The 27801-nt window shown below is 46.8% G+C and overlaps 1 protein-coding gene across 3 annotated transcripts in view; it reads right to left on the reverse strand.

Annotated features, from left to right (window-relative positions):
• Positions 1–27801, reverse strand: part of ABCC6 (ATP binding cassette subfamily C member 6) — a 61569-nt gene continuing 33768 nt past the window's right edge. For all 3 annotated transcript variants that reach the window (XM_036826646.1, XM_036826645.1, XM_036826644.1), the window contains 12 exons: positions 26750–26825; positions 24343–24463; positions 22613–22820; positions 11113–11423; positions 9973–10172; positions 7474–7600; positions 6230–6331; positions 5222–5368; positions 3056–3214; positions 2773–2939; positions 754–948; positions 1–438 (listed from right to left, as the gene is read on the reverse strand). In XM_036826646.1, coding sequence (XP_036682541.1) covers positions 330–438; positions 754–948; positions 2773–2939; positions 3056–3214; positions 5222–5368; positions 6230–6331; positions 7474–7600; positions 9973–10172; positions 11113–11423; positions 22613–22820; positions 24343–24463; positions 26750–26825 — 1922 coding nt within the window. In that variant the 3' untranslated portion in view covers positions 1–329. The remainder of the gene's footprint in view (positions 439–753; positions 949–2772; positions 2940–3055; positions 3215–5221; positions 5369–6229; positions 6332–7473; positions 7601–9972; positions 10173–11112; positions 11424–22612; positions 22821–24342; positions 24464–26749; positions 26826–27801) is intronic.

The following is a 27801-nucleotide window of genomic DNA, read 5'->3' on the forward strand; positions in this document are numbered from 1 at the left end:
GTTTTCTGGATTATTTTTTACTGCTTGTCAATCTACAATCATCTCAAAATAAAAGGTTGCTCTGTAAAAGGTACACACACCATTGTTCCAGCCCCAGCCCCAGGGATTCTCATTTCATTGGTCTATGGTGGAGCCTGGGCACAGGCAGTTTTCTGGGGTCCCCAGGTGAGTACAGTGGGCAGCCAGGGCAGAGAGCTGCTGTCGACTTTGGCTCCAGGGTAGATGCGGCTGGATGAGCCCTGATCATGCCAACCTGCGGGTCGCTGTGTCTCCAGGGCCTGGCAGACTCTCCGGGTTGGTGGGGCGGGAGGAGGATCCAGGGGCTGGGCTCAGACCAGGCCTGATTCCTGCGCCAGCCTGTAAAACAGGCCCCTCTGGGCCAGCAGCTGGGCCGGGCTGCCGCTCTCTGCCACCTGCCCCTCGTCCATGACCAGCACCCTGCAAGGGAGAGGGACACACCCAGCTCTTTGGATCCCAGCCCAGGGTCTTGGCTGCTCTGAATGCCCAGCGTGTCTGCTCTGAGCGAGTCTGGCCTTCCACACGGCTTCCTGACCCTGACGGCCCAGTTGGAAGCATCTGCTGGGCATGTGTCTTCGGGTTTATCCTTCCCCTGTGGGCATCAGTCTTGCCACCTGTACAACGGGCACTTCATAATCTATTCCAGTGCTCTTCCAGCTCTAAACCCTGATGCCTTCCTCTGCCTGCAGGGGTGCCCTGGGGGCCAGCTGCGTGAGGTGGGGTAGGGGGGCTTACCTGGCACAGTCCAGCACGGAGCGCAGGCGGTGGGCGATGAGTAGTACCGTGCACTGCGCAAACCAGCTCCCCAGGGCGACCTGCATCTGGCGCTCCGTCCCCGGGTCCACAGCAGCCGTGGCCTCATCCAGGATGAGGATCTGGGTTTTCCGGAGAAGGGCACGTGCCAGACACAGGAGCTGCTTCTGGCCCAGGCTGGGAATGAGTGGGACAGGCCAGATGTTTGCACATCAGGACTGACCTGCAGGGGGTGCCCACAAATGTGTCCTCATGGCAGCTGCGGGAGTGGGGGATGTGTGCCTGTGGGTCCCTAGTCTACAGAGCTGGTAGGAATTCCCATCCTGCCATTTTTGAGCAGAGTGACATTAGGTAAGTCATTGAAACCCTCTGGGCCTCAGTTTCCCCATCTGTGCAATGGCTATCTCTGTTTCTATTCTATGGTCTTCACCATGTGCCAGACACATCCTATATGCTTATGTATATTAACTCATCTCATAAAGACCACAAAGGTAGGTATTGTGTCAATGAGTCCTTACTGGGTTGTGAGGATAAGACAAATCATATAAAAGCCATGCATGTCACAGAGTAAGCCCTTCTTTTACTCCAGTTACAGATGAGGAAGTTGAGGGTCAAGGTCACACAGTCAGTGAGCCCCCAGAGCCTGGAGACTCAAGGGTGTTTGGGGCTGTTTCCTGCCATGTCCAGCTTCCTCTGAGAGTAAACCCTTTAGGGAACCAGGACCTACTACGGCCATGTGGGTGTCAGGTGCCTGGGCTTTGCTCCAGACTCACCACTTATGGGCTGGGTGAGTTGGCAAATCTCAAGCCTCAGATTTCAACTCTGTGAAATGGGATTAGTGAAAGTGCAGCTTTGAGGATTAAAATGAATATTGAAATGAATATTTCTTAAATGCCAGGCACTGTTTCAACAACTTTACACATAGCACTCATTGAATCCTTGCACAGATAGGCAGGTTCTAACTATTATTCCCATTTTACAGATAAGGAAACTGAGGCACTGAAGATTAAGTAACCTGCCCAAGATCCTACAACTATGTCTATGCTCCTGGCTACCAAGCCCTGCTGCCCCTCTAGTGCCATTACCACCCACGGTCTCTTACCCTAACATCTTCTGGGTCAGGTGGGTTTTAGAATCCAGAATGTCTTGACTTTTAAAAAGGCACACACCTGTACATCTATGTTCACAGCAGCACTATTCACAATAGCCAAAAGGTAGAAACAACCCAAGCGTCCATCAGTGGATGAACGGATAAGAAAATCCATACAATGGAATATCAGTCAGCCTTAAAATGGAGGAAATTCTGGCACATGTTACATCATGGATGAACATGGAGGACATTATGCTGTGTGAGATAAGCCAGTCACAAAAAGACAAATACTATAATATTCCACCTAAATGAAGTACCTAGAGAAACAAAGTGAAATGGGGGCTGGTGGGAGGGAAGAATAGAGAATTGTTTAATGGCTACAGAGTTTAGGTGTCACAAAATGAAAAAGTTCTGGAGGTTTATTGCACAATGATGTGAATGTACTTAACACTATGGAATTGAACACTAAAAAAATGGTTAAGATGATTTATGTGTATTTTACTACAATTTCTTAAAGCTTTTAAAGGCATACACCCTATGTTACTTGACAACCCCAGTGAGCATGGGGTTAGCGCCCAATATCAAACACAATATTCTTGCAGCAAAATAAATGCTGAGTGAGATAAATACAGACCAGAAGTAGCCTCGTGTCAGTAGAGGTTGAGTTTTGCCACCAAATAAATTTAGAAACAAATTTAGGAAAAAGAATATCTCTTGATATTCAGAGATTGTATTGGAGTTTGGAATGGCTGATGAGGGGTGGGATTTGTACTGTGATTAGGAATAGGATGGGGTTGATCATCCTATGTGGGGAGGTGACTTCCAGGGCATATTACCCTGGGGGGGACCTTGGCCACACCTGCCTCTCCCCCAGCACCTCACAGGGTCTGGCTGGGGTGCGGCGACCCTACCTCAGGTTGTCGCCTTGGTCGGCACACTCGTAGTGCAGCTGGCCGGGCAGGCTGGCCACCGCGGCTCTGAGCTGCACCGTCTCCAGGGCCGCCCAGATGGCTTCGTCCGAGTGCTCGTGTAGCATGTCGAGGTTCATTCGCAGAGAGCCGGGGAACAGGATGGGGTCCTGGCCGGGAGGGACAGCGGGTCAGAGCCGGGCCAGCCATGCCTCCCACCTCTCCCCCTCCCCCCACCTCTGCCCACCCCTCCCCCCACCTCTGCCCACCCCTCCCCAGGCCTCACCTGGGGGATGATGGTGATCCTGGACCGAAGTGTGTGCAGCCCCACTTGGGCGATGGGGACCCCGTCGATCCAGATCCCGCCCTCAGCCGCCTCTAGGAGCCGCAGCAGGCCCCCGGCCAGGGAGGACTTTCCTGCCCCTGTCCTGCCAACGATGCCCACCTGCCGGGGGATGGGGGAGTAAGGCCCATTCCGACCAGGCCTGGCCAGAAGAAGGCAGGCCATAGCCCACAGGGTTCCTGGGCATGTCTTTGCTAGATGTTTCCCCTGCACCCAAGACCCATCCATCTATCCATCATCCTTTGAGCATCCATCCTTCTATCTGTCCATCTGTCCACCTGTCCATATATCCATTCATCAGTCCATCCAACCTTCTGTCTGTGCATTCTTCTCTATCGTCCCCTCATCCTGATACACCTCTCCCATCTTTTCATCCACTTCCCTACCCTTCCTTCTATTACTTCATCCTTCCCCTTCCTTCCATCCACACCCCCTCCATCATCCCTCATCTTCCCTTCCATCATTCTGTTTATGTCCCATCCTCCTATTAATCCCCCTTCCTTCTACCCATCCCTCCCTCACACTTCCTTCCATCCCCCTCCTTCCATCCATACCCTCATCCTTCCCTCTGTCCTTCATCCTTCCTTCCACACACCATCCTTCCATCCATATTCCTATCTTGCCTTCCATCTCTCATCCTTTCCTCCACTCCATCCTATCCATCCATTCATCCTTCCATCCATGCCTCTTTCTCCTTTCTATCCAGCCCCCAATCCCAGCCATCCATCCTTCATCCTTCCATCTATCTGCCCATCTTTCTATCCATCCCCCATCCTTCCTTGACACTTGGTGGGGGTTCAACACTCTGTTTAATAAGTGAACGAAGCATGTGTGTCACCCATTGTATAACAGGCACTCTTTTAGTCACCAGGAACACAGAAATTAAGGAGTCCTTGCTCCAAAGGGCTCACCATCTGGTCTTGGAAATAGTGCACCTGAGTAAACTTAAATACAGTGTGATGAACAAGCACTCTCTATAATCAGGCTCTGGCCCTGCAGCAATGGAGGTAAGCATGGAGGTGCTGCTGTTCATGTTGCCTGGGATGGGGGTTGATGGGGCAATCAGAGAAGGCTTCATGGAGGAGGAGATACTTGAGTGGAATCTTGAAGGATGACTAGGAGTTCAGGGAGGGGGAAGATTCCAGGTGAACCACACCAACTGCTAGCCTGTAAGCTCCTCGAGGGCAGCACCATGTACCCACCTGGCCCAGAGGCTGCTGCTCCACAAATGTTGGCTAAGCCCTGACAGGGCAATGAATGAAGTGGAGAAAGGGCCTTGAATGCCAAGCTCAGGAGTTTGGGCTTTACCAGAAGGAAGCTGGGAGAGGGAGGAAGGTCTGGAGCAGGGAAATGACATGCTCTAATCAAGATCACAGGAGAATAGATTGGAGGGGGCGAAACAGGAAGCTGAGGGCCTGGAGCAGTGGAGGGGAGGGCAGGGAGGAAGTGTCGCCAGGTGGGGAGGGCAGAGAAGGATTCAGTGAAGCAGCCTGACTAATCATCTGTAAATGAGGTGATATTAGGGGTGTTGTCAGAGTGAAAATGCAAATAATAATGAATAAAAGCATTGGTGAGCACTTCTGTAGCATTTGCTATGTGCTAGGCACCGTTCCAGGCAGTTTCTATGTATTAACCCAGGTAAACTTCTCAACAACTCTATGAGGTTGACATTATTATTCCCATTTTACAGATGGGAAACTGAGACCAAGGTATGCAGTGACTTGTCCAAGGTCAGCCATGGCAAAGCAAGGAACTGAGCCCATGCAAACTGGATAAGTATGTGGAACATTCAGCACCTCACCCAGCACATAGTAGGTGTTCAACTAATGATAGCAAAAGAAGAAAGAAGTTGGGGTGATGCCTCCCCATCTGGGACACCAAGGTGGGTGGGTTTCACCAAGATGGAAGCAGGTTTGGGGAAGATGATAAGTTCCATTTAGGGTGTGGTGGGTCTAAAGACTGGGGGACCTGAGGTGAGGACGTGGAGCAGGCAGCTGTGCTCAGGACCCGGACCCTGGGTGATGCCCAGCCTGGCCATGGCCCTGAGGCCTCTCCAGCCGCCCTATGGCCTGGCCACCACAAGGAGGAAGTTGTAGGTGAGCCGCTCACCTTCTCTCCTGCGTGGATCTTGAAGGACACTCCCCGCACGGCCAGCGGGAGCTCGGGTCGGTATCTCAGCCCAAAGTCCCGGAACTCGATCTGCCCCCCACGAGGCCAGGGGGGCCGGGCTGCACAGGTGGCCGGCCTCCAGGGTGCCTAGGGCAGGAGGGGACACTGGGTCAGAGGAGCCTTTCTCCAGGCTTCTCACAAAAGGGCCTGCCTCTCTGACCCTCAGTTTCCTCTTCTGTAAAGTGGGCTTATTTACTGCTATTTTACAGGGTTGTTATGGGGCATGGAATGCAGCAAGGCTAAAAACAAATAATATTTGGTATAGTGAAAATAAAAAAATAATGGTGTTGGCTACTCTTTATCTATTGTTGTTATTAGCCATTATTAATTTTCAAATAATATTCTCTCTTTCGCTAGAGGTAGACACTCTCCTTTTAGTGAAAAGGGCAAGTCTGTGCAGTGGGGAGACCAGTGCTGCCATTTGCTATTCCTGTGACCTTGAACAGGTCACTCCACTCCCTTGAGCCTTGGTTTCCCCATCTGTGAAATGGGGCTAATTAGAGTGGTGGACATGTATTGAGTGTTTGTGGTGTGCCAGAGACTGTATGAAGTCCTTTATTGTGGGATGACCTCCTAGTACACCCCGCACTGTTATGTTGCCGCTATGTTTCTCTGTTCCTGCTATTATGTTTCAGTAGTGCTATCATGTTACTGTTGTGCTGCTGTTATGTTTCTATAATGTTGCTATCAAGCTGCTGTTATGTTACTGTCATGTTGCTGTTACTCATGGTCCCCTGTCACTCAGAGTGCCCTGCCTTGCCATTCAGAGGAACCGGGATTTGACCTCGTCTCAGACCCTACCCCTTAACCATTACTGCCACCTTGGCTGTGACTCCAGTCTGCAGTGGTGGGGACTCTAAAGCCGGTGGCAGATGTCAACATGGGTCCACCGTCCTCTGCTGTAAGTCCTGGATGGTGCCCGCCCCCCCTCCATCTCTTGCCCATCACCTCCTTGGGCGTCTGGGCGTAGTCCTTCAATCGTTCCACCGACACGATGCTGCTCTCCAGGTCTGTCCAGCTGCGAACAGCCCACTGCAGTGTCTGGGTCACCTGGTTCGAGAAGACACCTCAGGACAGCTTCAGCAAGGCCACCCCACAGGTGAGGCAGGGGCTGGGAGGCAGGACCCAGGGCAGACAAGGGGGCAGAATTTGGCTGTAGCCACAAGGATCCCTCTTTTCTTTTAGTTGAACTGGAGTATATGGACCAGAAAGGAGCCCTCGGACATCAGCTTATCCAACCCTTCTTGAAACAGGTAGGGAGACAGGACCAGAGAAGGTGTGTGGCCCTCTCAAGGACACCCAGCAGGATCCAGCCCAATGACGTCCATTCAGAGAGGTTTCCCTCCACTTAACACTGATTTCCCACTTGGAGCCACGCCAAGCTCCTCCCCAGGGCCTGCTCGCCTGCCTGCTCCAGCCCTGCCCCCACCCCTTCCCAACCTCGTTTCCCTCCAGTTTTGTCCTCACACTCTCTCCAGCCACACCACTTTCTTGTTGTTCCTCTAACACACCAGTGGCGCCCCTCCCGCCATCCCAGGGCCTTTCCTCCTGCTGTGCCCTCCACCAGGACTGCTCCTCCCCTTCCCCTCCCCTATTCCCCCACTTCCTTTAGGCCACAGATCTCAAGCCCCTTCTCAGAGAGGTCTTCCGGGCCACGCGAAAGAAAAGCACCCTCCCCCCAATCATGTTCCATCCTGTTACTTGCTTTATCCTTAAGCTTAGTTGCCTCAACTGTAAAATGAGGACAGTAATAGTACCCCTGGTGGGGTTGTGGGCAGGATTAAATGAGCTAATATTTATAAAGCTCTTAGAACAATGTCTCATTCATAATGAATGCTACTTACATATATGTATATATATATATTTTTCCTTTACAGATGTCATAACCTGACGTTAAATATTGTTATTAATAGTTAACATTAACAATGCACTGGAAATGGACTCTGTCTACTTTATCTCAGTGAGTCTTTATAGTATCCGAAGTGAAGGGATTACTGCCCATTTTTCAGAGAAGCACACCGAGGCTCCGAGAGGGAAGAAGAGTCTCGCCCGAGGTCCAGCCCAGGCTCTTGCAGAGCCGTGTCTTCCTCACTGGTTGGTAGTTTGGACTCAGGTCCTTGAAGGTCCCACTGGCAGAGGTCTGTGTCCATTCTGCCCGCACCCCAGAGCCCAGGTTGGGGTGTCAGAAGTACCTGCAGGGCGGCCGAGACAGAGAAGCCCACGAGGCCGGGGCTGAGGTGGGCCTTGCTCAGGACTGCGCACAGGGCGGCCGCGAACACCAGCCCGTTCCCCACGAGCTCCAGGTTGGAAGCGAGCCACCTGCGAGGGGACAGGTAAGAGTGGGGTCAGTGGGGCCCCTCTGCGGTACCTGCCTCCCTGGGCACAAGGCCTGGACAGCGTGCCGGCTCGAGTGCCCATGGGGTCCCGGCAACGGTCTCCTCCACACCCAGGCCCCACCTGAGCTCGGAGGTGGGGGGGGGCCGACACTGTCCTGTCTCACCTGCGCCCAGCTCAGGGCCTGGCACACAGTAGGTGCTCAAGGAAGCTCTGCCATGCTGCCACTTTTCTGTCCCCAGGCTATGCCAAGCCATGTCCCCCCTGTTCCCCCTGCCTGAATCCGACCTCCATCTTCACGTGGCCAACATCTTACCCTCACACAAGCCAGCTCAAGCACCACCTCCTCAGAGAGCCCTCAGGACGACTCCTCCCTTTTATCACCCTGTATAACTAAACTAGTTAATCAGTCCTTGACTGTCGGCCTCCATCAGCAGGCTCATGAGCTCCATGAGGGCAGCAACTTTGTCTTTTTTTTAAAATTAATTAATTAATTAATATTTCATTTTTGGCTGCGTTGGGTCTTCATTGCTGTGCTCGGGCTTTCTCTAGTGGCAGCGAGTGGGTCCCACTCTTCATTGCGATGCTCGGGCTTCTCATTGCGGTGGCTTCTCTTGTTGCGGAGCACAGGCTCTAGGCGCACGGGCTTCAGTAGTTGTGGCACACGGGCTTCAGTAGTTGTGGCTCGCGGGCTCTAGAGCGCAGGCTCAGTAGTTGTGGCGCATGGGCTTAGTTGGTCCGCGGCATGTGGGATCTTCCCGGACCAGGGCTCGAACCTGTGTCCCCTGCACTGGCATGCAGATTCTTAACTACTGCGCCACCAGGGAAGTCCAGCAACTTTGTCTTGTTCATGGCTCTGTCCCCAGGACCCAGCATAGGACTGAGCATGTAGTAGGTTCTCAACAAATATATATTGAATGGATGAGGAAATTGAATTCCTACTTCTTTTTCCTTTTATTGAATTCCTACTTGACCATTCATTCATGCATTCATTCAGCAGATATGTATTCAGCACCTACTGTGTGCCATGCATGCTGGAGATGCTGGGGACACAGCCGCAAACCAAACAGATAAAAATCCTTGTCTTCGGGGAACTCTGGACTTCACTGAATATGACACCTAGTCCTCTTAACAACCCCACGATGGGAGGACTGTTGTCCCCATTTGACAGATGAGGACACTGGGACTCAGAAGGGTTAGGTACTTGCCCAAGTCCACACACATAACAAATGCCGGGATTTGAAGCCACATTTGCCTGACTGAGGGTCTGCCACTTCCTAGGTGGCTGACCCTGGGGGAGTCCCTTCACTTCTCCGAACCCCAGTTTACCCATCTGTGGGAAGAAGTAACGTCTGGCTCATTAGAGTTGTGAGGATTAAATGAGATACACCCACCATATATGGCCCAGAAATCATTGACCCTTCCACAAAGTAGGTGCTTCCTAAACGTTTGTAAGGTCCCTCCTCCCTAGGCTAGGACCCCAGGAAGGGGCAGGGCAGGTCACCCAGAAGGCATATGGCGTTGAGACACTGCCCACAGCTACAGGGCCTCATAGCCCCAGCTGGCTGGGGATCTGGGCAGAAAGAAGGAAGGAATTGACATTTATTGAATTCACACCTACTGTGTGCTTGACCCTCTCCACACTCTGGCACCAGACTGACTGGATGCAAATCCTCACTCCACCATGTATTTGCAGTGTGGCCCTGGGCAAGTTCCTAAATCTCTCTGTGCCTAAGATTCATCATCTATAAGAGTCTCTGCCTGGTGGAGTTGTTAATAGGATTAAATAAATTAATCCACAGAGGATGCTGAGGACTGTGCTGGGCATGTGGTAAGCACATTACAAGGATTAGCTATGAGTGTATTTGTTTAATCTCAGCAGCCACTCCATGAGCGCAAACTCACTTTGACAAATGAGGCTCAGAGAGGTTATGTGACTTGCCCAAGATCATCCAGCTAGTTAAGTTGCAGAGCTGGGATTTGCACCTGTGTCTGTCTGTGCTCAAAGCTTGTGTTCTTATTCTTGCTTAGTACTGAAAGGAGGCTGAGGATGCTTATGTAGCTCCTTTGTCACCAAGGCAACAGAGGCTGGTCTAGTGGCCTGGCAACAGAGGCTTCTTCCCTTTTGCTGACACCTGTACTTCCTGCCCACCTGCTGTTGGGGATCCCTCAGGCCAAGTTCCATCTGCTCACAGTGTGAGCCATGTGCACCCGTGGGATCTAGGCTCTGCTTTACCCTCGACTCGCTGTGTGACCTTGAGCAGGCCACTTGACCTCTCTGACCACACAGTATGACCTTAGGTCTCATCCTCTGGGGATGCAGATGGATTATAGGTTCTCCTCCGCCCCCTTCCTACCTGTCAGCCACCAGCCGCGGGAAACTGACTCTCTGACTTTCATCCATGTGTGCGTCGTTCTGAGCCACAAAGCGGCCCTGGACCTGGAAGGCCCTGACCACTGCTCCGCCCTGGAACGTCTCGGCCACATGGGAACACACGGATGAGTACCTGGCTGATTCCAGGCGTCTGAGCTGGCATGAGCTGGCCACATACAGGCTCTGAAGTGGGACAGTGGGGAGCAGAGAGAATACAAACACAGAGAGACAGTTTGAGAAGCACTGACATTTACCAAACTATTCCTTTGGTCACAGTGATGAGCTCAGGGATGACACATGCCTCATGAAGGGCCAATCAGAATCTTCCCTGGGATGGATGTATGAATGCTGAGCTGGAGAAAAGGTTGCTTTGTGTTGGGGGTTGCTGAGGTGGGAGGCTGTGAGTACAGGGTTGCAAGGGGGCCATCAGACCTGCCCCCTGGAAAAGGAGTGTGTGCAAAATTAGGCCAAGCAGAGCTGAGCCAGTGATTCTTAAATGTCAGCATGGATCAGAATTACCCGGAAGGTTCATTAAAACCCAGATTTCTGGGCCTCAGCTCCATAGTATCTGAGTCAGTAGGTCTTGAATGGGGCCTGAGAATATGCATTTCTAACTAGTTCCCAGGTGAAACTGATGCTGCTGGTCTGATACCACACTTCAAGAACCACTGAGGGAAGATATGGAAAGAGTGGCAGCGTCCTAGTGAGAGCTGACCCCCTGCACCCTGGGAGCGTAAACCATTAAATTCTGTTCTTGTGTTTAAGCTAATTTAAGTTGGTCTCTGGTTCTGGCAACTGAAAGAGTCGAGCCTAATACAATGGTCTTTGAGAGCTTGCAATGCCTTCTTGGTTTCCAGATCATTGGAGAAGAGAAAGCTGATTTCAGCAACAGCAGCAGGATAAACTGTTAGATGTTAAGAACTTTGATGTGAACATTTGGGAGACAGAGATGAGAGTAAGTGTTAGAAACAGACTGTGGTGTCTCTGTCTCTGAGAATTCTTCTAGGGGCAGCTCTTAGATATCCAGCTGGGCAGAACCTCTTACACTGAGTCCTGCCCAGGGACAGGGGACTGGTGGAGGTGACCTCGGCTGGCCCCAGGAGCCTCTCCAACCTCCCCTTACCTGAAACCCGGCATAGAGGAACAGCAGCGGCAGGATGGCCACGACAGCCAGCGGGGTGGTCACCGTCACCACCAGGCCAACTTCCAGGAGTCCGAAGGCATACATCAGCAGAGACCGGACTTTGTCTGGGATGTCCACATCTACTATGTCTGTCTCTTTGGAGAAGCGGTTCAGCAGGTTCCCAATGGGCGTCCGCTCAAAGAAGCCAATAGGAGACTGTGCTACGTCCCACAGGAGCCCCCGGAAGAGCAGGCTGGATGCCCGGATCCCGCCTAGGAGCACTGTGGCCATGGAGGCAAAGAGCCCGATTGCTGGGGAGAGAGAAGGGGGTCAGGGCATAAGGGCTGGAGAACCCCATCACCCTGTGGTGGCTATCTTATGAACTGGCCACCCTGATTTATCCTTTGATGGGACCACCATGCAGTGGGTTGAATAGTGTTTACCCCCAAATTCATGTCCACCAGGAACCTCAGAATGTGACCTTATTTGGAAAGAGGGCCTTTGAAGATGTTATTAGTGAAAGAGCTTGAGGTGAAATCCTGGATTTAGGGCGGCTTCTAAATCCGATAACTAGTGTCCTTATAAGGAGAGGAGAGGACACACAGAGACACAGAGAAGAAGATGATGTGAAGACGGAGACAGAGACTGGAGTGATACACCACAAGCCCAGGAATGGCTGGCAACCAGCAGAGGCTAGGAGAAAGGCATGGGACAGTTTCTCCTTCAGAGCCTCCAAGAGGGACCAATTTTTGCTGACACCTTGATTTTGGACTTCTGGCTTCAGAACTGTGAGAGAATTAAAATTTCTCTTGTTCTAAGCTACCAAGTTTGTGGTAATCCGTTTTATGGCAGCCCTAGGAAACTAATACACCCCCTTCCTCCCAATGCCAATCTGTGTGCTTGGAATGGAGCTAACTTCACTCTCTGTTTCTGGGGTGGGGCAAATTTCATCCCCAGCCAATCTGAACCACTGTAGTTGGTTCAGGGGTGAACACATGACCCAAGTCAGGCCAATGAGACCTGGGACTTTGCTGGGACTTTTGGGAAGAGGTACTCACTTTGTGGGATACTATGTTAGCACCAGGGGAAGTAGCCTGCCTGGGCAGGAAGCTATCATAGAGGAAGAAAATGAAGCTAATCTTCCAGCATTTGCTGGACCCCTGGATCCAGCCATACCTCAAGCTAGTTACCTATGGATTCCAGTCCCACAAGCCAAAAAATTCTCTTGTTGCTTAAGCTAGTTTGAGGCATATAGTTTTAAATAGTATATTATACCTATATAGTTTGTAGCTATATTAACCTCAAATAGAGCAGACTTTAGAGTAAGCAAAGTTATCAGGGATAAAGAGGGGCATTACATAATGATAAAGGGGTCAGTTACTCAAGAAGACATAACAATCCTTAATGTGTATTGCCTAACAACAGGGCATCAAAATATGTGAGGCAAAAACTGATAGAACTGCAAGGAGAAATAAATGAATCCATTATCATAGTTGGAGACTTCAACACCCCTCTATCAGAAAAGGCAGAAAATCCAGCAGGCAGAAAATCAGTAAGGACAGAGATGAACTCAACAACACCATCAATCAACTGGATATAATGGACATCAACAGACCACTTCATCCAACAGCAGCAGAACACAAATTCCTAAGCTCACATGAAACATTCACTAAGATAGACCACATTCTGGACTATAGAATACACCTTAACAAATTTAAAAGAAGAGAAATTATACAATGTCTGTTCTCAGACCACAGTGGAATTATACTAGAAATAACAAATACCTGGAAAATCCCCAATACTTGAATATTAACACATTTCTAAGTAACACGTGGGTCAAAGAAGAAACCTCATGAGAAATTTTAAAATATTTTGAACTAAATGAAAATAAAAACACAACTTACCAAATTTTGGGCATGTAGTGAAAGCAGTACTTAGAGGGAAATGTATAGCACTGAATAAATATATATTAGAAAAAAGAAAGCTCTAAAATCCATCGTCTAAGCTTCTACTTTAGGAAACTAAGAAGAGAAAATTGAATCCAAAGTGAGCAGAAGAAAAGAAACAATAAAAATTACAGTAGAAATCAGTGAAACTGAAAACAGGAAATCAATGAAACCAAAGCTTAGTTCTTTGAAAAGATCAAAAAGTTGATAAGCTTCTAGCCAGGCTAAGAAGAAAGAAGACACAAATTACTAATATCTGAAAATATTTTTAAAGGGACATCACTATAGATCCCATGGATATTAAAAGTATAAAAAAGGAATACCACGAACAACTCTATGCCCATAAATTTGATAACCTAGGAGAAATGGACCAGTTCCTTGATAGACACAGTCTACTAAAACTCATGCAAGAAGAAATAGACAATCTCAATAGGCCTATAACTATTAAAGAAATTGAATTGACAATAACTTTCCAAAACAGGAACTGCCAGGCCCAGATGAGTTCACTAACAAATATTTAAGGAGAAATTATACCAATTCTCTACACTCTCTTTCAGAGGGTTGAAGCAGAGGGAATACTTCCTAACTTATTCTATGAGGGCAACATTCCCTAATACCAAAATCAGACAGACAGTACAAGAAAACTGTATAGACCAATATCTCTCAAGAACGTACATGTAAAAATCTTCAACAAAATATTAGCAAATTAAATCCAACAATGTATGAAAAGAATCATACATCATGACCAAGTGGAATTTATCCCACATATGCAAGGCTGCTTCAACATTTGAAAAATTGGGACTTCCCTGGTGGTCCAGTTGTTAAGACTCTGCGCTCCCAATGCAGGGGGCCTGGGTTTGATCCCTGGTCAGGGAACTAGATCCTGCATGCCACAGCTAAAGATCCTGCATGCCACAACTAAAGATCCCACATGTGACAATGAAGATCTTGCACGCGGCAATGAAGATCCTGCATGTGACAACTAAGACCCAGTGCAGCCAAATAAATAAATAAATATTTTAAAAATCTGAAAAATCAATTAATGTAATCTATCACATCAATAGGCTAAAAAAGAAAAATCACCTGATCATATCAATAGATGCAGAAAAAGATTAGACAAAATCCAGTACCTATTCATGATAAAACAAATAAATAAACAAAAACAACCCCCCCCAAAACAAAACCCAAAACCTCTCTCAGTAAAATAGGAATAGAGAACTTCCTCAACTTGATAAAGAATATCTATTAAAAACCTAATGGTGAGAAGCTAACCTAATGGTGAGAAGCTTGGTGCTTTCCCAATAAGATCTGGAACAAGGCAAGAATGTCCCCTCTTACCACTCGTCTTCAACACCCTGCTAGAAGTCCTAGTTAATGCAATAAGATAAGGAAATAAAAGGTATGCAGATTGCCAAGGAAGAAATAAAGCTGTATTTTTTTGCAGATCACATGATCATCTATGCAGAAAATCTGAAAGAACTGACCAAAACCTCCTGAAACTCATAGGCGATTATAGCAACATTCCAGGATGCAAGGTTAGTATGAAAAATTCAATCACTTTCCTATATGCCAGCAATGACCAAGTGGAATTTGAAGTTAAAAACACAATACCATTTACCGCAATACCAATTAGCACCCCCTAAAATGAAATATCGAGGTACAAATCTAACAAAATAAGTATAAGATCTATATGAGGAAAACTACAAAACTCCAATGAACAAATTCAAAGAACTAAATAGAGGTATATTCCATGTTCATAGACAGGAAGAGTCACTATTGTCAAGATGTCAGTTCTTCCCAACTTGATCTAAAATTCAAAGCAATCTCTATCAAAATCCCAGCAAGTTATTTTGTGGACATTGAAAAATTAATTATAAAGTTTATTTGGAGAGGCAAAAGATCCAGAATAGTCAACTCCATATTGAAGGAGAAGAATAAAGTTGGAAGACTGACACTATCTAAATTCCAGACTCTGCTAAAAAAATAAAAACCACCATAATCAAGACTGTGGGGTATATTATGGGTGTAGTAGCCAAGGTGGTGGAGTAGGAAGACCCTGAGCTCACCTCCTCCCACAGGCACACCAAAATTAAAACTATTTACACAGCAACCACTGATGAGAAAAACCAGAAGACTAACAGAAAAGATCTTCTGGAACTAAAGATATAAAGAATGAACCACAATGAGATGGGTAGGAGGGGCAGAGACGCAGTATAGTCAAGACCCACATCCCTGGGTGGGTGACTCATAAATGGGTCAATTGCAGAGATTCTCCCCAAAGAGCATGCTGTCTGAGCCCCACATAAGGCTCCCCAGGAAGATGAGCTCTTATGGGAAGATGAGCCCCAGAACACTCGGTTTTGAAGACTAGACTTTCAGGAAAGCCAGGGGGCTGTAGGAAATAAAAACTGCATTCTTAAAGGGTGCACAAAAAAAATGAATGTTCCGAGACCCAGGGCAGAAGCAGTAACTTGAAAGGAGCCTGGGTCAGACATACCTGTTGATCTTGGAGAGATCCTGGAGAGCCTTCTGGATAGGCAGGAGGCAACTGGAGTTCACCCTGGGGATACAGATGCTGGCAGCAGCCACTTTGGGTAGCTTGTTTTACCACAAGGACACTGGTGCTGCCAAGTGCCATTTTGGAATACTTCCTTGAGCTTATTAGCCTTGGGACCTGGCCCTGCCCACTAGCCTGTCATCACCAGTAGTGGGATGCCTCAGGCCAAGCAGCTATCCAGGTGAGGACAGCAGGCTGGCTGCCTTAGGACTGCCTGAGTGTCCAGCCACCCCAGGACCCAGCCCCACATACCAGTGCACTGGCACTAGCCCTAGGAACCCTGGGACCCTTCAGTCAGCTGTTAGGACCCAGCCCCACCCACTGGCAGGCCAACACCAACTCTGAGACACCCAGGTCCCTGAATCCAGAGATCCCAGGACCCAGCTCCACCCACAAGCAGTCTCGCAGCAGCTTTGGGATACCCCGGACCCCACAGCCAGTCCTGTCAGCAACTGACCTCACCCAGCAGCAGGCCAACATTAGATCTGGGACACCAGCCCTGCAACCAGCCACCCTGGGACCCAGCTCCACCCACCAGTGGGCCAGCACTGCCCTTGGAACCCCTGGGGCTCTGCAGCCAGCTACCTTGTGACCTGGCCCCACCACCAGTGGCTAGCAGCCTCTGCACAAGGCAGGGCCTGGCAACCAACCAGACTAGGGATCAGCCATGACTATCAGACCACCCACAGTAGTCAGCCCACTACAACAGAAGGGCCCATGCAACCCACATAGGGGCAGTCCTAGAGCATATAGCTCTGGTGACAAGAGGGGAGTGTGCAGCTGGGAAATATAGGATGTCTCCTACAAAAAAGCCACTTCTCCAAGATTGGGAAACATAACCAACCTACCAAATACATAGATATAAAAAGAGTGAATTAGGCAAAATGAGGTGACAGAGGAATATGTTCCTAATGAAAGAACAAGATAAAACCCCAGAAGAAGAACTAAGTGAAGTGGAGATAAGCCCCCATAAAGAGTTCAAGGTAATGATCATAAAGATGCTCAAAGAACTTGGGAGAAGAATAGATGAACACAGTGGGAAGCTAGAAGTTTTTAACAAAGAGTTAGAAAATATAAAGAAGAACCAAACAGAGCTGAAAAATACAATAACCAAAATAAAAAATACACTAGGAGGAATCAACAGTAGATTAGATGATACAGAGGAACAGATCAGTGAACTGGAAGACAGAGTAGTGGAAATCACTCAAACTGAACAGGAAAAAGGAAAAAAAAATTATTTAGGAGATCTTTGGAACAACAACCAAGGGTACAAACATTCACATTATAGGGGTCGCAGGAGGAGAAGAGAGAGAAAGGGGCAGGGAACATATTTGAAGACATAAGAGTTGAAAACTTCCCTTACCTGGGAATAAAAGCAGACATCCAGGTCCAGGAGTACAGACAGTCACAATAGGATCAACCCAAAGAGGACCACACCAAGACACATTGTAATTAAAATGGCAAAAAATAATGATAAAGAGACAATATTAAAAGCAGCGAGGGAAAAGCTACAAATTATGTGTGAGGGAACTCCCATAAGGCTATCAGCTGACTTTTCAGCGGAAACTGTGCAGGTCAGAAGGGAGTGGCACAATATATTAAAGTAATGAAAGGAAAAAAACTACAACCACTTTCATTCAGATTTGAAGGAGAGATCAAATGTTTTACATACAAGCAAAAGCTAAAAGAGTTCAGCACCAAAAAAACAGCTTGACAAGAAATGTTAAAGGTAATTCACTAAGCAAAAAAGGAAAGCCCACAACTAGAAATACAAACAGTACAAAAGGAAAAATCTCATTGGTAAAAGAAAATATACAGTAAAAGTGCTAAACCAATCATATATAATGCTAATAGGAAGATTAAAAGATGAAAGTCATAAAATCATCTATATCTATAATAAGTAGTTAAGGGATACACAAAACAAAAAGATGTAAAATATGATGTCAAAAACAGTAAATGTGTCAGGGAGAGAGAAAAAAAAGCAAGGTTGTTAAATGCATTCGAACTTAAGAGATCAACAACTTAAAAAAACCACACATATATGGATTGCTATATTTAAACCACATGCTAACCACAAACCAAAAATCTATAATAGACACACACACAAAAAAAGAGAAATTCAAAAATAACACCAAAGATAGTCATCAAATCACATGGGAAGAGAACAAAAGAAGAAGAAAGGAACAGAAAAGAACTATAAAAACAACCCCAAAATAATGAACAAAATGGCAGTAAGTACATTAAATGTAAATGGACTAAATGCTCCAATCAAAAGACATAGAGTGGCTGAATGGATATAAAAAAAAGACCCACATGTATGCTGCCTACAAGAGACTCATTTTAGACCTAAAGACACACAGAGATTGAAAGTGAGGGGATGGAAAAAGCTACTCCATGCAAATGGAAATGATTATAATAGATGACTATGAACAATTATATGCCAATAAAATGGCCAACCTAGAAGAAATGGACAAATTCCTGGAAACGTACAACCTCCCAAGACTGAACAGGAAGAAATAGAAAATATGAACAGACCAATTACCAGGAATGAAATTGAATAAGTAATAAAAAAAAAAACCCAACAAACAAAAGTCCAGGACCAGATGGTCCAGACTCTTTAGAGACGAGTTAACATATATCCTTATCAAACTATTCAAAAAATTGCAGAGGAAGGAACACTTCCAAAATCATTCTACAAGGCCAGCATCATCCAGATACCAAAATCAGATAAAGATAAAACAAAAAAAGAAAATTACAGACCAATATCACTGGTGAACATAAATGCAAAAATTCTCAACAAAATATTCGCAAACCAAATTCAACAATACATTAAAAGGACCATACACCATGATCAAGTGGGATTTATCCCAGGGATGCAAAGATGGTTTAATATCCACAAAGCAAGCAATGTGATACACCACATTAACAAACTGAGGAATAAAAATCACACGATCATCTCAATAGGTATGGAAAAACCATTTGACAAACTACAACATCCATTTATGATAAAAATTCTCAACAAAGCAGAGGGAATACACCTCAACATAATAAAGGCCATACACAACAAGCCCACAGCTAACATCATACACAGTGGTGAAAAGCTCAAAGCATTTACTCTAGGGTCAGGAACAAGACAAGGATGCCCATTATCACCATTTTTATTCAATATAATATTGGAAGTCTTAACCACAGCAATCAGACAAGAAAAAGAAATAAAAGGAGTCCAAATTGGAAAGGAAGAAGTAAAACTCACCATTTAGAGATGACATGATACTATACATAGAAAATCCTAAAGATGCCACCAAAAAACTACTAGAACCCAACAATGAATTCAGTAAAGTTGCAGAATACAAATTTAATATACAGAAATATATTGCATTTCTATACACTAACAGTGAACTATTAGAAAGGAACTTAACAATCCCATTTACAGTTGCATCAAAAAGAATAAAATATCTTGGAATAAATCTAGCTAAGGAGGTAAAAGACCTTTACTTGGAAAACTGTAAGACACTGTTGAAAGAAATTGAAGATGACACAGATGGAAAGATATACCATACTCATGGATTGGAAGAATTAATATTGTTAAAATCCTCATACTACCCAAGGTAATCAACAGGTTCAATGCAATCCCTATCAAAATACCAATGGCATTTTTCACAGAATTAGAAAAAAATAATTCTAAAATTTGTATGGAAACACAGAAGATCCTCAATGGCCAAAACAATCTTGAGAAAGAAGAACAAAGCTGGAGGTATCACACTCCCTGATTTCAAACTATATTATGAAGCTACAGTCATCAAAACAGTATGCTACTGGCACAAAAACAGACACACAGATCAATGGAACAGAATAGAGAGTCCAGAAATAAACCCACATTATATGGGCAATTAATCTACAAAAAAATATGCAAGAATATACAATGGGGAAAAGACAGCCTCTTCAATATTACTCAGCCCTAAAAAGGAAGGAAACTGGGTCATTTGTAGAGACATGGATGGACCTAGAGGCTGTCATACAGAGTGAAGTAAGACAAACAGAAAAACAAATATCGTATATTAACACATATATGTGGAATCTAGAAAAATGGTACAGGTGAACTGGTTTGCAAGGCAGAAATAGAGACACAGATGTAGAGAACAAACGTATGGACACCAAGGGGGGAAAGCGGGGGGTGGGGGTGGGATGAATTGGGAGATTGGGATTGACATATATACACTAATATGTATAAAATAGATAACTAATAAGAACTTGCTGTATAGCACAGGGAACTCCACTTCACTGTACAGGAGAAACTAACACAACATTGTAAAACAACTATACCCCAAGTAAAAAAAAAAAAAAAAAAAAAGACATAAGGTTGGATTGGATTAAAAAAAAAAAAAAAGACAGCCTCTTCAGTAAATGGTACTGGGAAACGTGGACACTACATGCAAAAGAATCAAACTGGTACATGCAAAAGAATCAAACTGGACTACTTTCTCATACCATATACAAAAATAAATTCAAAATGGATTAAAGGCTTAAACATAAGACCTGAAACCGTAAAACTTTTAGAAGAAAACAGGCAGTATGCTCTTTGACATTGGCCTTAGTGATATTTTTTTGGATATGTTCCCTCAGGCAAGAAAACAAAAGCAAAAATAAATAAATGGGACTACATTAAACTAAAAGGCTTTTGCACAGTGACGTAAACTATCAAGAAAATGAAAAAATCAGCCTACTGAATGGGAGAAGTTATTTGCAAATGATATATCTGATAAGGGGTTAATATCCAAAATATACAAATAACTCATACAACTCAACATCAAAAAATCAAACAACCCAATTAAAAAATGGGCAGAGGATCTGAATGGACATTTTTTCAAAGATGACATACAGATGGTCAACAGGTACATGAAAGGATACTCGACATCACTAGTCATCAGGGAAATGTAAATCAAACCACAATGAGATATCATCTCACACCTGTCAGAATGGCTATTATCAAAAAGACAACAAATAACAAGTGTTGGTGAGGATGTGGAGAAAAGAGAACCCTCGTGCACTGTTGGTGGGAATGTAAACTAGGGCAGCCCCTATGGAAAGCTGTATGGGGATTCCCAAAAACTTAAAAATAGAACTACCATACAATCCAGCAATTCCACTTCTGTATATTTATCCAAAGAAAATGAAAACTCTAACTTGAAAAGATATATGCACCCGTATGTTCATTGCAGCAGTATTTACAGTAGCTAAGATATGGAAGAAACATAAGTGCCCACTGACAGATAAATGGATATAGAAGAGGTGGTATATATACAATGGAATATTCCTCAGCCATAAAAAAGAAATGAAATATTGCCATTTGTGACAACATGGGTGGACCTAGAAGGTATTATGCTAAGTGAAATAAGTCAGAGAAACACAAATACTGTATAATTTCACTTATACGTAGAATCTAAAAAACAAATGAACAAGCATAACTAAACAGAAACAGAGTCATAGATACAGAGAAAAAACATGTGGTTGCCAGAGGGGAGGAGCAAAATAGGTGAGGGAGACTAAAAGGTACAAATTTCCATTTGCAAAATAAATGGGTCAGATGTATGAAATATATAGTGTGGGGGAATATAGTGAATAATTATATAATATCTTTTCATGGTGACAGATCATAACTAGACTTAGGTGGTCATCATCTAGAAGTGTAGAGAAATATCGAATTGCTATGTTGTGTAACAGGAACTAACATTGTGTTGTATGTCAATTATACTTCAAAAACAAACAAACTCATAGATCAGATTTGTGATTACCAGAGGCGGGGGAATGGGGGGAGGGGGAACTGGATGAAGGCTGTCAAAAGGTACAAACTTGCAGTTATAAGATAACTAAGCACTAGGGGTGTAATGCATAACATGATAAATATAATAAACACTGCTGTGTGTTATGTATGAAAGTTGTTAAGAGAGTAAATCCTAAGAGTTCTCATCACAAGGAAATGTTTTTTCTGTTTCTTTAATTTGGTATTTATATGAGATGACGGATGTTCACTAAACTCACTGTGGTCATCATTTCACGATGTGTGTAAGCCAAATCATTATGCTCTACATCTTAAACTTACACAGTGCTGTAAGCCAACTACATCAACAAAACTGGGAAAAAATATTATGGTATAGAACTCAGGAAAAAAAGACTCTGTGGTATTGGTGAAAGAATAGACAACTAGATCAATGAGACGGAGATGAATAGGTGGAGTACAGAGAATTTTAGGGCAGTGAAACTATTCTGTATGATACTGTAACAGTGGATATATGTCATTATACATTTGTCCATCCCATGGAATGTACAACACCAAGAGTGAACCCTGATGAAAACTGCAGACTTTGGCTAACTAGGATGTGTGGATATAGGTTCATTTGTAACAAATGTACCGCTCTGGTGGGGGAATGTTGGTAATGACGGAGGTTATAGATGAGTGGGGAAGTCTCTGTACCTTCTGCTCAATTTTGCTGTGAATGTAAAACTGCTCTAAAAAAAACAAATCTATTTTTTAAAAAGGAAGAGAAGATGGGAGGAGATGATGGTGGGGATGTGATGCAGGGCTCTACCTCCTCTGGGGGATAGGGGTGGGGCAGTGGCAGCAGCGTGGGATTGGGGTGGGGTGCTGGAAGTCACCAGCAGTCAGACCTTGGGACTGTCCTCAGCTTGGGAGAGGGGCAGAGTCCAGCGGACCTGCTGCCCCACCTAAGTGCTCAGCTGCCCCAGCATCTGGAGGCCAAGATTCTGCCTTTGCTGATGAGGCTGGGAGAGACTCGGAGGCTTCTGTAAAAGTAGGGATGTGCCCTGTCCCCCACTTCCCCAGCCCCATCTTAAGGATGCAGGTCTGTGTTTGGACCCAGGACGTTTGCACAGATGTTCAGGAAGGACAGGGTGAGCCAGGGAGGTGTGGGCGAAGGAGCCCTGAGAAACCCTCGGGTGGAGCTGGAGGATGGAGAGTGAAGAAGGCTGGCAGGGGTACCTTGGAGGCAGCCCAGGAGCCCAAAGACCCAGCCCCGCAGGGCTGCGTGAGTCTGCCGTCCGTCCACGGTAGGGTCATCTGCCCACAGGCTCAGCCAGTAGCCACGGCAGAAGGAGGCCACTTGCTGGCAGAAGAAGAGGAAAAGTGCGTGGAGGCAGAGTGGGGTGCCCACAGCTCGTAGGTAGGTCAGGTACATGGTAGCCTTCACCTGTAGCACACGTAGGAGAGATGGGGGCAGAGAGGCACCCCAGGGGGAGAGAGGAAAGGCCAGGTGGGGCTCCCCAAACTTGCCAGTGGGGCAGATGGAACCACCATGCAGTACCTCCCACCTGGAGCATCCTCTCCCCTCCAGGCCCGCCCAGCCTCAGGACCCCCTTCCTCTATGGCTCCCAGATGGCAGTGGGAGCCTTAAAGGGGACAGGCTGTGGCACTTCCTGAGTTTGGAGTGATTTATTGAACACCTACTATGGGACAAGCATGTGTCTCCATCCTCATCATAATTCCCACCTGACACATAGGGAAACTGAGGCACAGAGAGGTTAAGCCACTTGTTTAAAGTCTGGTTCCTACAAATCTGAAATTCTCCATGCAGCTGCAGCCAGAGTGAACTTTTGAAAACATCCACTTGCTGTTGAAAACATCTTGCTGTTGCTAAGCTGCCCTGGACTTTCTCTTGCTCTGAGAAGAAATTCTAAACCTCTTGTACACTCTTTCACCTTACCTTCTACGCACTATCCGCTGGTCTCATGGGATCCCTTTCTTTTCTCTGGCACCCTAAGCTCCTTCTCACCCCAGAGTCTCTGCCCCTGCTGTTCCCTCTGCCTGGAATGCTCCTCCCCCTGCTCTTTCCATGGCTACTTCCTTCGCATCCTTCAGGGACGTCAAATGTCACTCCTCAGAGCATCCTATCCAAGCAGGTCCCTGATCCTTCGTCGGTCCCTGTCTCATCACTTGCTTTATTTTGTTTATAGCATTTATCACTACCTGATATCACCTTGCTTATTAGCATAATTGTTTTCTGACTCTCTCCCCTGCCCCCCACCACTAGCCTGCAAGCTCCACCAAGGCAGAAACTTTGTCTGGCACACAGTGGGGGTTCTGTAAATGTCTTCTGGACGGATGAGTAGGTGGATGGTTGAGTGGGCGAATGGGTGAGTAAATGGGTAGATGGGTGGATGAATAAATGAGTGGGTCTGGAGGAGGGTGGGTGGATAAATGAGCGGATGGATGGATGGCAGGGTGGCAGATGGGTGGATGGTTGGGTGAGATGGATAGAAGAGTGAGTAGATGGGTAGGGAGATGGATGGGTGAATAGGTGGAAAGGTAAATGGATGGATGAATGAATGAGTAGGTAGGTGGGTGAATGGGTGGGGGATGGGTGGACAAAGCAGCACAGGAGAGAAGAAATAGTACAAGTTTCAGATTCAGACTGTCCTAGGTTTGAGTCCCAAGTTGGTCACTTGCTAGCTGTGAGAACACAAACAAACGTCTAAACTCTTTAAGAACCCAGTTTCTTCATCTCTAAAATGGAGCTATCACCATCTGATTTTAGGGTGGTTGTGGGCATTAAGAAGTATGAAGTATCTAGAATCTTACGTGGCACATAGTAGGTGTTCAATAAAGGTGAGTCGTCCCCCCCCCCCAGTGCTGTATCTCTTGGGAGGGCCTGAGTCCCCGGGGGCAGCAGTGGCAGTGGATGTGGAGGCGGGGAGGGAGCAGCGGGTGGTTACCCTGCCATATTGCATGCTGTCCTCTCCTTTTGGCTGTCCTGCCCCCTCCGGATCATCTAGGGGAACCGCTGTCTGGGCCTCTGAAGTGGCGCTGTCCTTCTCAGGGACTAACTTCATGGACCTGTCATTTAGAGGAAATGAGGACAAATCAGTGTCTCTCTTCGTGGGGGTGTATATGCCTAACCCTCATGGCCACTGGAAGCCACTGAGCCACTCACTCTCTCATTCATTCATTCAACTAACGTACTGAGCACCAACTAGGTGCCATGCCCCTGTCCTCCCTCTGTGGTGCCCAGCTAGATGCCACCTATCACCCCAGAGTCAGGCAAGCCTGTTCTTCCGGCGCCATCTCACTGAATGAACTTATTTGCCAACTTTGGAACTTGGTTTTCATTTTGGTCTAAGCTTTGCTGCAATCATTTTGCACCTGCTGTTTATTCTCAGATTTGTCAGTCCAGGTTTGCAGGAAGTCAACTTGGCACGATTCAGATGCTGAAGACTTCTTGAATGTTCCTTTTATCTGTGGCTGAGTAGGCTGACAACCTTAAATGTGAATTACCATCTGCTAACTGTGAAACCATGGGCAGCTGACAATCTCTCTGTGCCTCAGTTTCCTCAGGTGTAAAATGGGGATAATCTGTGTCTCTCTGTCTGCCTATCTATCTATCTATCCATAAATCAATCTATTTATTCACCTATCCATCTTTGTGATATTGTGGTTTATGTTAAATATATATTTGGTCTTTGACCCCATCCCTGGCACAGAGTTCCTAAAACCCTTGTAAATTCCTAAGTGATAAGAGCGCTAGGAGCACCTTTTGTTCTACTGAGGTGACTCTGGGTGGGCTCCTGGATGGCTCCTGGTTGGGGGCTGGTCACCAGAAAGACTAAGCCATGAGTAGAAGCTTGGAATCTGCAGCCCCAGCCCCCATTCTCCAGAGAGGGAAGAGGGGCTGGAAATGGAGTTAATAATGGATCATGCCCACACGAGGAAGCCTCCATAATACCCCAACAGTATGGGATTTGGGGTGCTTCCAGGTTAGTGGACACATCCACATACCCTGAGGTTGATACACCAAGCTCCACGGGGACAGAAGCTCCTGCATGTGGGACCCTCCCAGACCTCGTCCTGTGAATCTCTTCATCTGACTGTTCCGTCTCCTTTGTCACATCCTTTAATAAACTGCTAAATGTACGTGTTTCCCTGAGTTCTGTGAGCTGTTCTAGCAAATTACTTGAACTCGAGGAGGGGGTGATGCAAACCCCCAATTTGTCCCCAAGTAGGACAGAAGTTGTGGGAACCCTGGGGACCTACTACTTGCAATTGGCATCTTAAGTGGGGGGAGCAGACTTGAGGGACTGAGCCCTTAACCTGTGGGATTTGACATCTCCAGATAGACAGTGTCAGAACTGAGTTGTGGAGAATTGCTTGGTGTGAAGGTTTGCGGGGGGGCAGCGGGCACCCATCTGGTGTCAGAGTGAATGTTGTAGTTGTGTGAGAGTAATGGAGAGAAAGAGGGAAGACTAGCAGGTTTTTCCAATACAATATTTATCTACCTACATCTATCTGTCTGTCTGTCTATGAACTCTACCTATCATCTATCTGTCTATTCATCCATTCATCATCTACCTGTTTGTTTATCTGTCACCCTATTTGTCTACCTACCTACTTACCTTTCTACCTATTATCTACCTATCTGGTCTTACTTAGGATACTGTGCACTGTGAAGACGGCGGGCCGGTCCAGTGTGTGGCCCAGGAGTACTCTGGCTGGCTAGCTGGGATGGGAGGAACTGGGGCCCAACCTCAGGGACCGAGGGCCCTCCAGCTCTGCCTGTAGTTCCCTAACAAGCTGGCACTTAAGCTCACACTCTCTGGCTCCCAGTGGTCTGTTGTTCTGTTTCACAAGGTCACTTTCCATAAAAAGGGAGAGCACAGGAGTCCAGCTATGGCCTGGCTAAAGGGGGCTTGAGAAAAGGGGACAGCAGGCCTCCTCCTGGTGACCCCCACCAGCACCAAGTGATGCTGATGTCCTTCAAAGCATGAATGACAGGGCCTGGCACGGACATTAACAGCTATGGCGTGGATCCTTCTTTAGAGCTGGCCCTGCCCCACTCCAGCCATGAGACAACTCTGACTAACTTTAGGGGATTCATCACATCTGAGGGCAAACTGGTCATCCTGTGAACAGAACATGTGGGGACTTAATCAGTGTGGCTAATTGATTGTCAGATAGTCTCTGATGAGTTATCCCACAGCTGAGCCCCATGGTGGGCTTAAGCAGATGTTCAATACAGAATGGTTGTGGCCGCCCCCAACCTGCCTGAGATGCAGGTGGTGACACAGCCGCCTTGCTTCAGCCTCGGCTTTTGTGCCCTCCCCAAGCTCTGCACCAGAGCAAACTCACCTCTCTGGTCCACCCTCGGGCCTCCCACCTCCAGCAGAGCCTCTGCGGTCCTTGGCACTGGCCGGGGGTTCTGCTTCTGCAAGGTCAAGGGAGCCATGTCACTCGATGGGGGTCGGTACCTCGGGGTCCGGATGCCAGCTTGGACACCCACTGGCTGTGCAGCTTTCACTCGCTGAGCATCTATTTTCTCCCATCTGGCTCCTTCTCCCTCCCTCCATCCTCCCTGGGTTCTTCCAGGAACATTATTCATTCGTTCACTTATTCACTTGGCAAATATAATCAAGCATCTGCTATGAACTTGGGGCTGGCAAACAGCAGTAAACACTGCACATAGTCCAACAGCTCGGGTCTCCCCAATACCCTTGCATAAGCAATTCATTGTGTCTGCAATGTTCTTTTCCAGGTAGCTCTCACCCAACCTCAGGTGTCATCTCCCCCAGGGAAGGACCCTCCTGCCCACCATCCCCCAAGCCGGGAGGGTTCCATCTTCAAGCTGCAGGAGGTTGACACCGGGAACCAACACTTAGGGTTTTTACCAGGGTGAGCCAGGGCTCAACAGAGGAGGCAGAGCCTGGGACGGGGGACCTGGCTGTGAGACCCCCTCTGTCATGCAGGGGCAGCACACAGCCTGCAGTTGGAGGTTCAAAGCCCAACACTGCCACTTATGAGCCAGGTAGACTTGGACGAGTTCCTTAACTTCTGGGCCTCAGTCCTCATCTATAAAATGGAGCTAAGTACAGTACTGACCTCATAGCGGCTAAGTGGTGATTAAATGAGTGAATGGAGGGGCCCCTGGCTGTTCTTTATCACTCACTGTGGCTGCGCTTGGATCACTGACTTCACTTCCAGAACACTGTCATTTTTCCAGTGGGCACCGTGTTCTCTGGTTTAGTAGAAGCCCTAGCTGGCATGTTGGGGGCCTCTGGCCTCAAGGCACCAAATGACCTCTTTGCTCAGTCTCTGTAGCAGTTTCAAGCACAGACCCTGGAGTTGAACACACCCAAGTTCTAATCTGGTGACCTTGGGCAAATTATTTAACTCTCTTTGGCCTG

This window comes from Balaenoptera musculus, chromosome 15, assembly GCF_009873245.2.
Source record: "Balaenoptera musculus isolate JJ_BM4_2016_0621 chromosome 15, mBalMus1.pri.v3, whole genome shotgun sequence".
In the NCBI taxonomy this organism is placed as follows: Eukaryota; Metazoa; Chordata; class Mammalia; order Artiodactyla; family Balaenopteridae; genus Balaenoptera; species Balaenoptera musculus.